The sequence below is a fragment of the Salmo salar genome, chromosome 24 (assembly GCF_965601325.2).
Source record: "Salmo salar chromosome 24, fSalSal1, whole genome shotgun sequence".
NCBI lineage: Eukaryota > Metazoa > Chordata > Actinopteri > Salmoniformes > Salmonidae > Salmo > Salmo salar.
This window is the reverse complement of record NC_138314.1, coordinates 21,661,227-21,676,742: the sequence shown is the minus strand read 5'-3', so window position 1 is coordinate 21,676,742 and position 15,516 is coordinate 21,661,227. Positions and strand designations below refer to the sequence as shown.

Genomic DNA, 15,516 nt, shown 5'->3' with positions numbered 1-15,516 from the left:
TCCATGTGTATCAAGAACGGTCCACCACCCAAAGGACATCCAGCCAACTTGACAACTGTGAGAAGCATTGGAGTCAACATGGGCCAGCATCCCTGTGGAACGCTTGACACCTTGTAGAGTCCATGCCCCGACATATTGAGGCTGTTCGTTCTGAGGGCAAAAGGGGGTGCAACTCAATATTATGAAGGTGTTCCTAATGTTTTGTACACTCAGTGTACAGTACATGACAGCTGGTGAGAGGGTCTTACCAGCAGGTGCTTGGGCAGTGCCAAATGAGACAGGAGACAGCTCATCCAGACAGGAGGCAGAGCCTGCAGGGGCAGAGGAGCAGGAGGATGGAGGTACACAGACAGTTTGAGCCCCAGGTGTGGAGGTGTGAGACAGCAGAGAGCAGCCCAGCAGAGAATCCTCCCCAGCTAGAGGGTCTGAGGGAGGAGGGGCCAGGGCACAGGATGTAGGGTGGAAGAAGGAAAGAAAGTGAACACAGGCCATTAACCCAAACAGGGAGAAAAAAGCTTGCTCACCCTCTTCCCACAGAAGAAAGTTCAGACTAAAAGTAAATGTGAGCTTCCTCTTATAAACGGAGTATACAAAACATTAAGAACACCTGCTCTTTCCATGACAGACTGACCAGGTGAATGCTATGATCCCTTATTGATGTCACTTGTTAAATCCACTTCAAAATCAGATCAGTGTATATGAAGGGGAGGAGACATGTTAAAGAAGGACTTTTAAGCCTTGAGACATGGATTGTGTATGTGTGCCATTCAGAGGGTGAATGGGCAAGCCAGAATATTTAAGTGCCTTGGAACATTGTTTGATAGTAGGTGCCAGGTACACCGGTTTGTGTCAAGAACTGCAACGCTGCTGGGTTTTTCACAATCAACAGTTTCCTGTGTGTATCAAGCATGATCCACCACCCAGAGGACATCCAGCCAACTTGACGCAACTGTGGAAAGCATTGACAGCAACATGGGCCAGCATATCCTGTAGAACGCTTTCGATACTTTGTAGAGTCCATGCCCCGACAAATTGAGGCAGTTCTGAGGACAAAGGGGGTCTGCAACTCAATATTAGGTGTTCCTAATATTTGGTATACTCAGTGTAAATTTATCCTCCAAGTAGTACCCTGCTCAAACCCCAGACTAGTAATGGTACTGTGCTGTATGTAGTAGTTGGACCAATGACAGGACCATGGTCCATTAGTGTCCTCTAGCGGAGCAGACCAAAAGCTGAGAAGAAAAAAACTGCCCCTTGAATGATGTGGAGAGGTCAAACCCAGAGGCAGCACACACGCTCTATTGCTCAGCAGTAGCTGCCTTGTTCCCAGCTCCAGCCTATTTTCACTGGCTGCAGGGAATGTCAGCCATTAAACATTCACACTTTGCACATGTTCATCTGGAGCAGAATCAGCACTGCTAATCAACAGTGCACTGCAAATGTTTTCCTGTTCACCTTTAAGAGTACGTCATAGTAACGGATCACTGCGATAAACCGAGACGCTCGCTGTCACAACCATTCCAGACAGTCTCGTTAACAGCAATAAAAGAAATGGTGACAGGGAATAATATTTTGCTGCAGGCAAACCTGTCAGCAAAGCCTGGCAGGGCATGTTTGAGCAGGCTACTGATAAATGACCTGATCCTTTCAACACCAAGCAATAGTTAAAACAAAGGACACCACAACTAAGCTCCTGAATCAAGACTGATATGCCTGTATGACGTTGATGGCAGAAATAACACCCAATCTTAGTGAAGGCAAATCCCTCTGTGTTATCCCAATGCATTGTGGCCTCACACACAGAGCTATGCTGTGTGTTCACTCATGCACGCCAACTGATGTATGGCAATAATGCAATAACACTACTTATAATTCAAGGCTGATACAGAGGAGCGGTAAAAACAGTAAGGTATAGGGCACTAACCTGGCAGGCTGGCTGAGGCTGTCTCCAGACCAAGGATCAGAGAGTCCACATACATATCAGCCTTAGCCGCTGCTGAAAATGAAACAGGAGAGATGGTTGGATAAAGAAATGAACGAGAAGGACAGAAGGAATAAAAAAAGCTCCAGGTAATAAAGTATATGAGAGTGATTTGAGTTCATTAACAACCAGAAGCATCTCTCATATCTGGAGAGGATACAGGAAGGGGAGAGACAGGCATGCAGACAGGCAGTCAGGCAGTCAGAATAGCCTGATACCATTGCTGTTGCCCTCTCCACAGCTGCTGAAGGGGTCAGCCAGGGGCAAGAGGTCAGGGAGCAGCAGACAAGTCTCAGGGGACTTCAGTCCCTCAATCAGCTTCTCTGTGAGCCATCCAAACAGAGGGACAGGAAGAGGGAGGACCGGGAGGGAGAAAGGCATAGAAAGAGAGGAAAGGAAGGGAGAATTTGCATAAGCAAAGTAGGAGTAGAGGGAGAAAAGAGATGAAGGCTCATTTAGGTACCACTGAGAACATGGCAATTAATTATGCTATCAAGATGAGCATTAGTTGGTAAAGGGTAACGCTCACAAGGGGTAGTAACGGTTAGTTCTTGGATTTGTCATTATCCTACTGGCTGCGTCATGTTTTTCCATTAGGCAGCCCTGTCCCTCTTGCTTTCCTTTTCAGCAGAGGGGCATAAAAAAAGATTAGGAAAAAATAAAATCAATCCTAGTGTGATAGAGATCACAGACCATGCTTGAGTAGAGGACAGGTTAATTTCAGCTGGGCCCACTGTATTAATACCATTCATGTCAAACTGGTAGTGGAGCGAAACAGCATGCCTTCAAAAAGGGACTGTGTACGCTGATCGTCTTAAACCATCAACACATAAATCCATCCAATCAAACTGAGACAAAGACAAACAACTAGCAGCTAGTGTCAGTATCTCATCTGTATTTGGTCATTAGTTGACAGATTCATTTCAATATGGCAGACAAGCATTGCCAAATAGTCTAAAAGAGCAAAATGTCAGCCTATACAAAAAACATACCAGGGGTTAGCTACCATAGCGCCATTCCACACACTAGGCCAACATCACTGACTGACCTTACATGACTCTTCTCCACTTTCATCACTGAAAAAGTGTTGGATCACCCAGCACTACCGGACTGATGGCATCCTTGTTAAGTCAGCTTTGCTGGGTGTGCCAGGTGTGCCACAGACAAAACAGGAGAACTGTCTTCAGGATATGTGCCTCTCCAGCAGGTTAGTACATCCAAACAGCCTGAGTGCAAACCAGGTGCATGCGTGTGAGTATCTTCTGGGTCAAAAACCTCCTCTCCATACATACTTACAGGTGACTGGCTGCTATGGGGGGACAGAGGACCTTGGGCAGGGGCTCAGAATATGACACAGCACAGCTGCCCATTTGCCCCCTTCACTAAGGGATAAAGGTCATAGGTCGTAGGTCAATGCTAACAAACTGCTATGATACAACGGCTGTGCATTCCAGAGCCATATTTAGATATATGGCTCTGGTGTACTCCTCGTTTGGCACCATATGACAGCAGCATGCACTGATCTGTGAGGAAACAGATTCTCTTTCCAATCGCCTTTATGACATATTATGAAAATGGAATAACTAGACTAGATAGTAGGACCATCCCTTCTGAAATATGCTGTGGCGTAACAGGTTTGGTGGGCCTTACATCTGGCCTGTGGTTATGTGAACTTCTGCAGACACTGTGCAGAGCTCTCCCAACAGACATTTGGGCTCCCGAGTGGCGCAGGGGTCTAAGGCACTGCATCTCAGTGCTAGAGGCGTCACTGCAGACACCCTGGTTTGAATCCAGGCTGTATCACAACCGGACGTGATTGGGAGTCCCAAAGGGCGGCACACAATTGGCCCAGCGTCATCCGGGTTTGGCCGGTGTTGGCCGTCATTGTAAATAAGAATTTGTTCTTAACTGAATTGTCTAGTCAAATACATAAAAGGTTACAACAGCAGTGATGCAGTTACTGTTGTCGACTCTACCTGTGCTGTGCAGCAAGTAAATCCTTAGGGCACTGATGGATAGAGAACACTGTGTAGAAGAATGTGTGAGTGGGGAGAGGACAGAGAAGATTAACCACACCCTGCTTATGTAACAGCCAGAGGCTGCCTTTTATCCCCTCAGTCCCCACTGACTGTTCGACTGTCTCTGGAGCCACTCTGTGGGCCTTTACACAGACCAGACTGAGCTAAGACAGTGTATTGCTCCTGTGCCATTTGGAAAAGCAGTCAACTACCAACTGAAGGAAGAGCTCAGATGTGATGGTAAACTTTCCCACTTTTCTCAGTGACAAGGGCATTCTGAAGCAGGCACCTCCAGAGGTAGGCTACAGTACAGCAATCCAATTAATAAAGTAGAATGTGTCCTTCTGGTAAGCAGGCAAGAGTGCAGTTAGAGGCACGGGTCCACAAGTGTGAGGCGATCCAGCTAAGGTCTGTATTCATAGGAGCTGAAAGGGAATCAATGAGTGCGTTGACTGCGCTAACAGGACAGGGACAATAGCACAACAGAGCAAAGCCATGTAATCTCAGAGTCATTATATAAACAATGGCTTTAAAAGGACATGAGCTAAAGGACATACAATACATGGCCAAAAGTATGTGGACATCCCTTGAAAATAGTGATTCGGCTATTTCAGTTGCTGACAGGTGTACAAAATAAAGCACACAGCCATGCAATCTCCACACACAAACATACTGCAAATGGTCTTGTTTTATTTTACCTTTATTTAACTAGGCAAGTCAGTTAAGAACAAATTCTTATTTTCAATGACGGCCTAGGAACAGTGCCTTGTTCAGGGACAGAACATATTTTTGACCTTGTCAGCTAGGGGATTCGATCTTGCAACCTTTCGGTTACTAGTCCAACGCTCTAACCACTAGGCTACCTGCCGCCCCAACTGAAGAAGAGCTGTGACTTTCAATGATGTCACCTTTCCAACAAGTCAGTTCGTCAAATTTCTGCCTTGCTAGAGCTGCCACGATCAACTGTAAGTGTTGTTATTGTGAAGTGGAAACGTCTAGGGGTAACAACAGCTCAGCCACGAAGTGGTAGGCCACACAAGCTCATAGAAAGGGACTGCAGAGTGCTGAAGCACGTAGCGCAAAAATCGGTTGCAACACTCAGTACTGAGTTCCAAATTGCCTCCGGAAGCAACGTCAGCACAAGAACGGTTCGTCGGGAGCTTCATGAAATGGTTTTCCATGGCCAAGCAGCCGCACACAAGCCTAAGATCACCATGCGCAATGCCAAGCGTCAGCTGGAGTGGTGTAATGCTTGCCGCCATTGGACCCTGGAGCAGTGGAAATGCGTTATCTGGAGTGATGAATCACGCTTCACCACCTGGCAATCCGACAGACAAGTCTGGGTTTGGAGGATGCCAGGAGAACACTACCTGCCCGACTGTAAACTGTAAAGTTTGGTGGAGGAGGAATAATGGTCTGGGTCTGTTTTTCATGGTTTGGTCTAGGCCCCCTAGTTCCAGTGAAGGGAAATCTTAATGCTACGGTATACAATGACATTCTAGACGATTCTGTGCTTCCAACTTTGTGGTAATAGTTCGGGGAAGGCCCTTTCCTGTTTCAGCATGACAATGCCCCCCATGCACAAAGTGAGGTCTATACATAAATGGTTTGTCGACTGGCCTGCACAGAGCCCTGACCTCAACTCCATCAAACACCTTTGGGATGAATTGGAAAACTGACTGCGTGCCAGGCATAATTGCCCAACATCAGTGCCTGACCTCACTTATGCTCGTGACTGAATAGAAGCAAGTCCCCGCAAAAATTTTCCAACATCTAATGGAAAGCCTTTCCAGAAGAGTGGAGGATGTTATAGAAGCAAAGAGGGGGAACAAATCCATATTAATGCCCATTATTTTGTAATGAGATGTTCGATGAGCAGATGTCCATACTTTAGGCCATGTAGTGTATACAATCCACCAACATGAGTGTCTCAGGAACATCTATGTGCAAGAATTGAAAAACACGATGGAGGATTGATGTTGGCAGGACAGACAACTGGAACCTGCCACTTCATTCCACAACAATGTTGCATGCTGGGAAAGAGCATTACCTGGAGTGTCAGAGAGGGAGAGTGTGTTAAAGGGGTCCGGGCCACTCAACATCTCTGAGCCTGCATCCAAACTCAGGATGTCAGCAGATCTCTCAGCTTAACATCACACAGGGAGAAAGAGAGAAAGAATGAGAGCTATCAGGAGAATAGGGGGAGGAAGGATGTTGAGGTTTATTACAGTTATTGATCTAATTGAAGTCAACAAGATGTCATTGAGGACAACAGAGCTGAGGATAACACAATAAACAACACTATTGAATACTAGTTTCTGATTGGCTAGAAGGGCTTTCTAGAACGCGGGACAGTTGGATGTCTCTGGGAAACCTAATCATGATGCAACAAAGCACTGCACATGCATACCGTACTTGCTACAAAGTTACAGAAGCTAACAGCTACACAAACCAATATTAATACATTGTAAATGAGGAAAAACGGAGGAAACATTTGTCTTAATGATTTAGAGAAGAAGCCAACACCTAAAAACACATGAGGACACCACATGGGAAATATGTAGAGATGAGGGAGGGATAATAACGTAGGTATGACACAGGGAGAGGGAGGAGAGCAGTTGAAAACATGGACAGCCTTACCTGGGAAAGCCTTGCCTGTAGCACCAGCAGCAGAGACAGGCTGCAGACCTGGAATGAGGTTCTCTGTGGAGAGGCTGGCCCTCTCCCCTGTTGTAGCTGTCATAAAGACATACACAATTAGGTAATTGAACAGAAGTGACGCTTTTTTTCTATCTACCACCTATCCATTGCACTTGCAGATGTGTATACACAGATTGGGCATTGTGGTCTTACTCTCGACCAGCTTGGTAAAATCCTTGTTGAGTAGCTCCTCAGCAGTGAGCTTGGAGAAGTTGTCGTCACCAAACGGGTTCCAGCTGCCAGACGGTGCAAAGAGAGCTGTTTGGGCAACGCCCTCACCTGGCTGGTTCACACTCTGCTGGGAGGAGCAGGGGGAGCCAGAGGGGGTAGTGCTGGCTGACCTATAACACACATACGGAAACACAAAGGTTACAGTGGAAATCATCCATCTCATTCATCTTATGTACAAACGAGTCTGTGCAAATATAGAGCATGTAAGCAAATAGGGGTGAATTAAAAGTCTGAGTTAATTGTTGATTGAATAGACTGTTTATTCCTGTGTTAAACTGGGCTATAAAAGGGGGTGTTTATACGGTTGTCTGTTGTATATTCATTGGCCTGAATCTCTCTGTGTTAGTAGAATAATTGGACAGTTGATTGTTAGTTCATTGAGATTAGTTAATTCAGCTTACTTGGACTTGTTGAGGCTGGCCTCGGCTGCAGCCGCCTGCAGTAGCTGGGTGGACCTGCTGACTGGGACCCCAAACACAGCACTGTGGGTGACGTCGCTCAATATGCGCCTGTGGCCACCCCGGGGGCCCATCTTTGGGGAGGAGGGGGGCGTCAGGGAGCCAACCTTGTGGAGCCCACGGCCAGATGCCAGAGGCTGGGGAGGAAAGGCAGTCATGAAGATTAGGAAAAAATATCACAGGGAATATGAAAAATCAGGGAGAGAAGGAAGGAAATTACAGGTTGATTAGCCATTCTCTAAGAGGATATTATTTTCATTGTATCCCAAAATACAGAATCATTGCAAAACCACATTCTACTGGTTAGTGAAAAGACATGGTTGGTTAGTGACAAAGCGCCAGTGTGGGGTCTTGAGGATGATCAGTTATTGATTATATTTTTGTTGTTGAGAGAGAGATTTGGAAGATACAGAAAAATAAATAAAACACAGGAATCAAGAGACAGAACTGAGTGGTGACAGGTTGCAGGAACAGAGATGTTTCATGACAACCTTAGACATTAACCATAGTGAAAGGAAAAGCAGCCAGACAGTTTCTAAATCTCATCTTTTTGGTTTGATATCTTTGAACACTACGCAAAGCATGAAATATGTCTTTGAAGTTAGAAAAAACTACTAAAAAGATTAAAAGATGACTGTCTTTACATTGTTTGTTTGCACCTTATTGCAGACCTGATGTTTACAGGACAAATCCAAGAGCAAGTATTTCATTTTTTTTTTTTTTTTTAATACATAGATCAATAAAACATGTAGTTATTTTAAAGGGAAATAATCAAATTCAAATGTAGAATGCATACAAAGTCAGTGTTAGGTGATTAGCTAGATTCGAAGGCCCCAGACAGAAGGAGGTTAGCCCCCCTGCCCCCTGTCCCAAAGAGCAGCAGGCTGCCTGAGGGGAGGGTGGTTACCGTGGGCTCAGAGTCACAGTCAGAGTCGGAATCAGGTGCAGCAGGTCCTGTGGCTGCAGGCTTAGGGGGAGCTGCTGTTTGGGGGGAGGGGGGCACAGGGCCGGCTGGTGGCTGCAGAGGAGCAACAGGACTAGCTTTGGGCTGCACAGCCACAGAGCTATGGGGGGCCGGCATGGGAGGCTGCTGCCGTTTGTAGAGGCTCTGCACCAGCTGATGCTGCTAAGGGATAGGATAGTGGGAAAAACACAACCAGTGCTCAGGAAAACCTCTCCCTACTGTCTCATTTGGCCAAGTTTGGGATGAGTTATTGCTCTGAGAAATGCAAACCAGTTCGCCACATGTAAATACCCTTCTGAGCCCTGTGTTTTTCATGAAACTTGTCATTTACATGTGGTGAACTGGTTTAACAGATCAGAGGGGAGTTTCTGCTGAGTCAAAAGTTATTCAGTTTGATTCAATTTAATTCAAAACCACAAGGTCATTCAGAGGTCCTGATAAAAGTGCACTCTGCATAGAAACAAAAGTTGGAAGACAATAAATGGATACAAAACAAACAATGGCGTCCTTACATACACAGCATGAGCATAGAGTGGACCATGGTCATGACCAAGGAGTCTCCAACTAAAACTATTTAGAGAAAGTAAATGGAATATTGCAGTGAAATGACTTCATATTATTGCCAAATGGCAACAAGACTGTCAACACAATGTAATATATAGTGCCTTTAGCAGACTGATATGAGATCTGCCCACCTGGTTGACTTGCTGATGTGGAATGAAAAAGGCTGCTGCCTGCTGCTTCATGAAGAGACCCTGCTGATGCTGGGGCGTGGCCATGGGTTGCGAAGAGGTGGTCTGAGCCAGTGGGGATGTGGCCTGTGCAGCAGGTGCCTGCTGAACTGATTGGACAGCAGCAGCAGGCTGGGCAGCGGCTAAAACACCTGTAATACAGTGAAGATGGTTGTCTTGTAACAGCCCTGCTAAACTACAACCATTGAGGGAATGCTTCTTTTGAAATCAATGAAAGCTGCTATACAGCCCATGTCACGCTCGAGTTGCGTCACATCCAATGGCAGCGTCCAAGCTCAAGAATCGCTGCGGTTCAATTCTCTGATGCACGTGTTCATTCCATCTTGTGAATTGAAATAAAGTTGATTGTGGTTGTATATGGCCTTGACTATACACATTTGCTTATTTTACTAAGATTTACATTTTAGTCATTTAGCAGCTAGCTACAATGATTATGTTCACAGTGTAAACAAAAGCAACTTGTAAAATTAAAGGATCATTCAGTACAACCCCACTAGCAACAATTGAATGAGTACTTGCGAAAAAACTGGACTAAAGTTATTGTACTTATGCATAATCAATGAATATGGTACAGTAGGGGAAAATAGAATAAGATGCCCTTCCCCTCTGCTCCTCTCCGCTCTCAAAACATGGCCCTGTGTAGTAGGTAATACGTCACATTGAACCGACGCTGATGGCAAAGCCACGCGTAGTGGAGCTCAAGTATAAGGGTGACTTCATAACAATGGACTGAAACAGACATGCTTGAAGCTCCTATCCGTCTCTATACAAGCATATGGACAGACAATGTCACCAAGGGCTCATTAATTCAAGCCTTGTACTGCTGGACAAATTGAACCACTGGGATTACAAGGCCATGTTATGTCAGCCAAAGACGTGGAACATTTCAATACAGGATGCCCATCTTGGTGAGTGCTTTGTTACAGGATAAGATACTTTCACTGCTAGCAGGCCTCAGCTCACACATCATCAGATCCTTACGGTTCAAGCTTTGAGAAGCAGAGGTGGTATAGAGGGTAGTGTACTGTATGCGTACCTATGGGCTGGGGCCCTCCTGCAGCCACGTTGGGTCTCTTGCGTGGGGTGAGGGCCGGCTGGATGGGCAGGATGCCTATGGGCTGGGTCCCTCCAGCTTTGGGGCGTGAACGGGGTGCGATGGAGGTCTCCATTGTGGGGACGGGGTCTGTGAGCCTTGGAGGGGGAAAGGCAAGGCAGGTTATCATTGCTGGAGCTTGACATATTTAACTATAAAAAAAAGGTCAGATACTCATGCTCTTCACTCACCTGGCTTTGGATTGACTTTTTTTGGCCACAGCTTCGCTGGCTCTGATTGGTTCGGGGAGTTTTGTAAGAATAGGGGAGTTCTGAGAAGGTGAAAAGAGTTTGAGTACTATGCTTAGATATACTACCCAACTAAAATCAATAAGCTTCACTCAGATTTCTAGTTTAAAAGTTTTCCTTCGGTCACAGAGCGGGAACAAGGACCCTTTATCATTATAAACGTCTGCATGACACATGATTGCAGCAATTCAATGATCAGTTACAGATTTCATGAATCGGCTTTGAGTGTCTACTTTGATGCCTCTCTGGGAATGTGGTCTGAAATGTGCCGTGTCAGATGATTGAGTGCTGACATTGCACCATCAATGCAAAGCAAAGGGGCCTAGGGGATGGAGGGCAGCCAACTGGCAACAATCACAAAGCTCCCTGCTCCCCCATCTTCTGGCATTTTACACAACACTTATGTTGCTGTCCAAAACAATAAGACATGAATAAAACATCTTAAAATGTGAAAGCTTCTTACGTTGAAAAATAAATAACATCTAGTACAGTGCCTTTACATACCATCTCTTACTTTCAATGATGTATGTACACCTGGCATTAGGAACAGGCAAGATAACAATTCAGATAAAGTTAAAAAGGTCCTCTACATTATGACCCTTTGAAATATATTTGGTTGTAACCTTTGTCTCCAGGGAGATTTTCTAGTACGGTTGTTATTACTGATGGTGAGGTGACTTACATGTACGTTCTGGATGGGGCATTCTATCCCAGCCAGCCTGAAGGCGAAGTAGGACACTTGGTAGATATCTGGTCTCTTCTCAGGGTCAGGCTCCAGCATGTATCCTGATGAATGGAAAAACATTTGTTGGTAATGATGATACGAATACATTTCACTCATTGAACTAAAATACTTGGGACTGTGTAAGACAGAAATGGCACAGAGAAAAACAGAGACAGAAAACAAAGGCAGAGCCTTGACTCTCTCACACACAAACACATGGACCAGTGAGTATAATGTGATGGGGAGGATGGCTACTCACTGATGAGGCAGTGCATGTCCGGGGAATAGCGGGAGTTGTCTGGAATAGTGAAGCTGCCGTCACAGATGGCCACCTGGCTCTCCCCAAACGGCAGGGTGAAGTAGCACAGCTTATACAGCAGGCAGCCCATAGCCTGCAGAACCACAGCACAGTGAGCATCAGCACACCTTGTATTAACTTGGCCTCAAGCCAACTGTGTAGTGTAGGGTGTTCACCCATAAAATTATTCATTCATTGGTTTATACAAATATGTCCATTCAATAGAGAATTGCATCAAAAACAAATTGTCCAAACCCCATGTCTCTTGTCATTTGGACACACCTACTCATTCAAGTTTTTTTTTTACTTTTCTACATTGTAAACTGAAAACTGTACTTTGACATTCATTTCGCAGTACCCTCTTGAATTGCCCCGTTTCTCCACACATTCTAGAGCAGTGAGTGAATGCCCTATATAGTGGAGAGAAACCAGTCAATCTCTCATGGTGATATAGCAGCATGCCAACTCACCCAGATGTCAGCCTTTGTAGTGATGACCGTGCCATTATAGAGGTTGATCATCTCTGGGGCTCGGTATGACAGAGTAGTGTACCTTACATGGGAAGGAAGGGAGCACACCAATTTAGGAAGGACTTCAATCACAGATAAATGTCCTCAACAGGGTTCACTTGGCACAGTTAAACCCACAACATCCCAACCTGTTGTACTTGTTGGTTCACTAGACTAAAACTATCAAACCACTTTCATGTGTTCAGTATTCCAGTTGAGGTGAAGCTCTTCAGAATCACTCACTTCTTGATTTCCTCCTCCACCAGTGGAACGCCCTCTGTCTGAGGGTTCTGGAAGCGGTTGGTGGCACTGCCAAAGTCACACAACACATAGTGTCCCCGGTCATGGAGCAGGATATTCTCCACCTGCAGAGGAGACAGACACACAGATGACTCCTGAGACGATCTTCGAACAGCGTTTAACATATTTATACACTTCATGGCTCACTTCTCATGCTGACACACATATGCAGCTAGGACAAGTATTAAAGAAAAACTTAAAAGGCCATGATAATGCCAATGAGGCCATTAAAGTGTAAGTAAAGTGTAGACTGAGGGTGTGTGTGTGAAGCTAGGTGCTCGTGCCTTGAGATCTCGATGGATGATTGGCGTCTTGCACTGGTGGAGGCGGGCCACGGCCTCGCAGGTGTCACAGAAGATCTGCAGCACCTCTGCCTCAGTGAAGCCTGTCTGCAGACGCTGGTTCATCAGGTTCACCACCTGCCCACCTGCAACAAACCAGGAAGGACTTACAACGGATTTGGATAAAATGAGGTATGAGGTTTGTGCCCTAATGAAACCACTAAAGCGCTTGAGAAGGAAAGAGGGGCAGAATTACCACGACAGAAGTCCATGAGGATGAGGACCTCCCAGACATCTCCTGCTCCAACTGCAGTTATACTGGAGTCCAGGAAACCCACAATGTTCCTGTGGCCCACGAGGTCCCTCTGAACACACACACACACACACAATTGGTTCATATTTTAGAGAATATAAAGAACCTCATACATCTCTGGTTGGCTTTCCAGTTCCAAACAGGCTGCCATAACAATGGTGTTCTTTGTTTGTTTTTTGGACTGACAGAGAGTGTACTGTTCTGCTCTAGCTTACTGCCTATGAGGAACTGCCAAAAGGTTGGAAGTAATAATGATAGCCATTCTGTACCAATTATGCCCCCCAGGGTGTGGCTGCAGGGCTAGTTATCTTACAGCATGGCCTCCAGTAAGGCAATTGACGCCCAAGGGGGCGGGGGAGTTTAGCTGCATTAATGCCAATTCAACATATTCAGCAGCAGGCTCCAACTGGGCTAAGAGTGAAACACTTACTACCCACCCTCCTGCCCCTTCCCTCCATCTTCTCTCTGTATATGTTTCAGTTAGTCTTGTCAACCAACCGCTTCAATATTCAGCAATTCACACACACTCCCATATCACCTCTTCCAGAACAAAAACAACCCTCTTCTTTGATTTGTGTAATGTTGCTCTATGGTTCTACATCCGCTTCACTATAGCAGAAACACAGTGATCCAGTGGTTTCCAAACGAGTCAGTGACCTCACACAATCATTTGCCCCCTTTGTCTAAGAGCCTCACCATATAGCTATTAGCTAGGTGTGTATTCTACGTTGGACTGAGTGACAGACCAAGCAGGGCTCCAGCCCAGAGCCTGTTCTCACCATGATCTGGATCTCCAGCTCGCAGATCTGCAGGTCGTGCTCGTTGTTGACATACATCCTCTTCAGAGCACAGCGCACCCCCTGGTTGGTCCGCACCAGGAACACAATGGCAAAGCCTCCTGTGGAGGGAAGGAGTGAGAGCGCAAGAAAGAATGCAGAGGATGCTTAATTTTTAGCATTGACCTGTGACTGGGTCACCACTGAAGTCAGCTGCAATGTCAGCCAACTTAACAGGAACGGAATACAATAAACAACATGAAAATGGCTAAATATGGAGCGACAAATGTTCGCTTCGTTACACTGGTTCACCCCTTAAGCCAAATGATGATCTTTGACCTTCAAATGTCAGCGACAGTGACTGAATCAGCCCAGAGTCATAGACAGTCAGCCTCCTCCAGTCTCTCTGCTCAGCCTCAATGAATGAGTCAAAGCTGCTGATGCTGCTGAGAGGCTGACTGAGCAGAGCAGAGAGGGCATCCTCCAGTCTGTCCATTACCTCATCATGACAGCAGCACACCACACAACCCTGGAAACGTGCCCCCTCACACACACCTCATATAAACACACACTTTATGACCCTGTATAAACAGTGGGGGTGGCAAAGTTAGCTGGGAAGATACGTTATGATGTGTTCAGTCAGAGGGAGCTGTGATAAAGGGCGGCTCAAAATAGCATTGGGTGAGTCAGCAGTAGAGCCGAGACATAGAAAGACTGCAGGTATTGGAGCAGCAGCACTGACTGGAGACAGTGAAGAGTGCGAGATTCCATCATCCGGCTACTAGAAGAACATTGTACTGACACAGGGCAACTGGCAAGGCTCCAAAAGGGCCCTTAAGTCGGTCTCTCTGTCTCGCTCACCTGCTAATTCAGACACACAACACCACTAGTGATTGCGTATGTGGCTGGCTGTGCCCACTATTTGTTTCTGTTGAACAAGGAGGCAGTGCTGGCATGCTTTGCTCCATGCGTGATACATCACTGGGCTCTTTCATCTACACACCTTTCACACACAGCAAGGGGGCTGGCCTTTACCTCAATAAAGAATAATTCCATCAGATGGGCAGGGTTCAGTAGAAGCACTGTCTGGAACTTAACATACGGTGCATGTATCTCAGCTAGACTTCTCACATTGTCCAAAGAGAGGTAACAGTAGTGCATTTATGTCAGTGATGCAGAGCTGGTGTTTTGAAGGATTGGTGGCTCTGCAGTGTTGTAGCAGCACAATGCTGTAAGGTGTGAGTAGTATGTGTGTCTGTGATTAAGAATTATAGGCTAGTAGTAGCTGAGCTAATGCTCGGAGGGGTTGGTTGAGAGCTCTGCCGTGCTGCTGCATTGACATGCACTACGCTAAATAAGCACCTCCAGGTTCTGATCAGAGCAGAAACATATGGGCCAGGACCAAGTTTCACTAATCTGAATAAGAGATTGACTTTGTATTGGTTCATCTCTCTGCTGCACGCACACACAAGCACCATCAACACACAGACACTTCCCAGTGCAGGTGGCTTGGTACTGCAGTGGCATTTCAGCACCTCACCTTAAACCACAGAAACAAGGCTCGTCTGTCCTCCTGAATCTTGTAGATTATTTTTTAGAGGGGCCTGCTGCATGCTCTGGGAAGAATCAATACAAACTGGGAGGTGGCTGTACATTTGAATGCAGAAGATAAGGCACTACAGAGCACCTGCAGCCTGTACAACAAGTGAGGTCTAAATCAAGCCTTTGAGAGCATTAGGCTACTGGACAACTGCTTCCTTGTCTATTTTCACTGCTGACACAGCTAGGCCTAAAGCATTTCAACCCTGCAGTGAACTCACTAGGACAAACACACAGTCAGTCCTATTAGAGGAGCCTGCTTCTGCTGCTC

General features: G+C 46.0%; 1 protein-coding gene across 37 annotated transcripts in view; it reads right to left on the bottom strand.

Annotated features, from left to right (window-relative positions):
* LOC106585601 (AP2-associated protein kinase 1) overlaps positions 1 to 15,516 on the bottom strand; it is a 62,261-nt gene that overhangs the window by 33,135 nt on the left and 13,610 nt on the right. For 10 of the 37 annotated variants that reach the window (XR_014382520.1, XR_014382521.1, XR_014382522.1 and 7 more), the window contains exons 2-19: positions 13,650 to 13,768; positions 12,814 to 12,922; positions 12,561 to 12,703; positions 12,220 to 12,341; positions 11,938 to 12,019; positions 11,429 to 11,561; positions 11,128 to 11,231; positions 10,389 to 10,468; positions 10,141 to 10,295; positions 9,048 to 9,235; positions 8,296 to 8,514; positions 7,332 to 7,525; positions 6,853 to 7,040; positions 6,640 to 6,735; positions 6,050 to 6,145; positions 2,200 to 2,304; positions 1,925 to 1,996; positions 249 to 425 (exon numbers count right to left, since the gene is read on the bottom strand). Coding sequence is in view for 33 of the 37 variants with exons in the window: in XM_045706910.2 (XP_045562866.2) it covers positions 249 to 425; positions 1,925 to 1,996; positions 2,200 to 2,304; positions 6,050 to 6,145; positions 6,640 to 6,735; positions 6,853 to 7,040; positions 7,332 to 7,525; positions 8,296 to 8,514; positions 9,048 to 9,235; positions 10,141 to 10,295; positions 10,389 to 10,468; positions 11,128 to 11,231; positions 11,429 to 11,561; positions 11,938 to 12,019; positions 12,220 to 12,341; positions 12,561 to 12,703; positions 12,814 to 12,922; positions 13,650 to 13,768 (2,382 nt within the window). In the remaining 4 variants the exon portion in view is untranslated. The remainder of the gene's footprint in view (positions 1 to 248; positions 426 to 1,924; positions 1,997 to 2,199; positions 2,305 to 6,049; positions 6,146 to 6,639; positions 6,736 to 6,852; positions 7,041 to 7,331; positions 7,526 to 8,295; positions 8,515 to 9,047; positions 9,236 to 10,140; positions 10,296 to 10,388; positions 10,469 to 11,127; positions 11,232 to 11,428; positions 11,562 to 11,937; positions 12,020 to 12,219; positions 12,342 to 12,560; positions 12,704 to 12,813; positions 12,923 to 13,649; positions 13,769 to 15,516) is intronic. The other 27 variants (XM_045706916.2, XM_045706925.2, XM_082968572.1 and 24 more) reach the window with 16 other exon arrangements.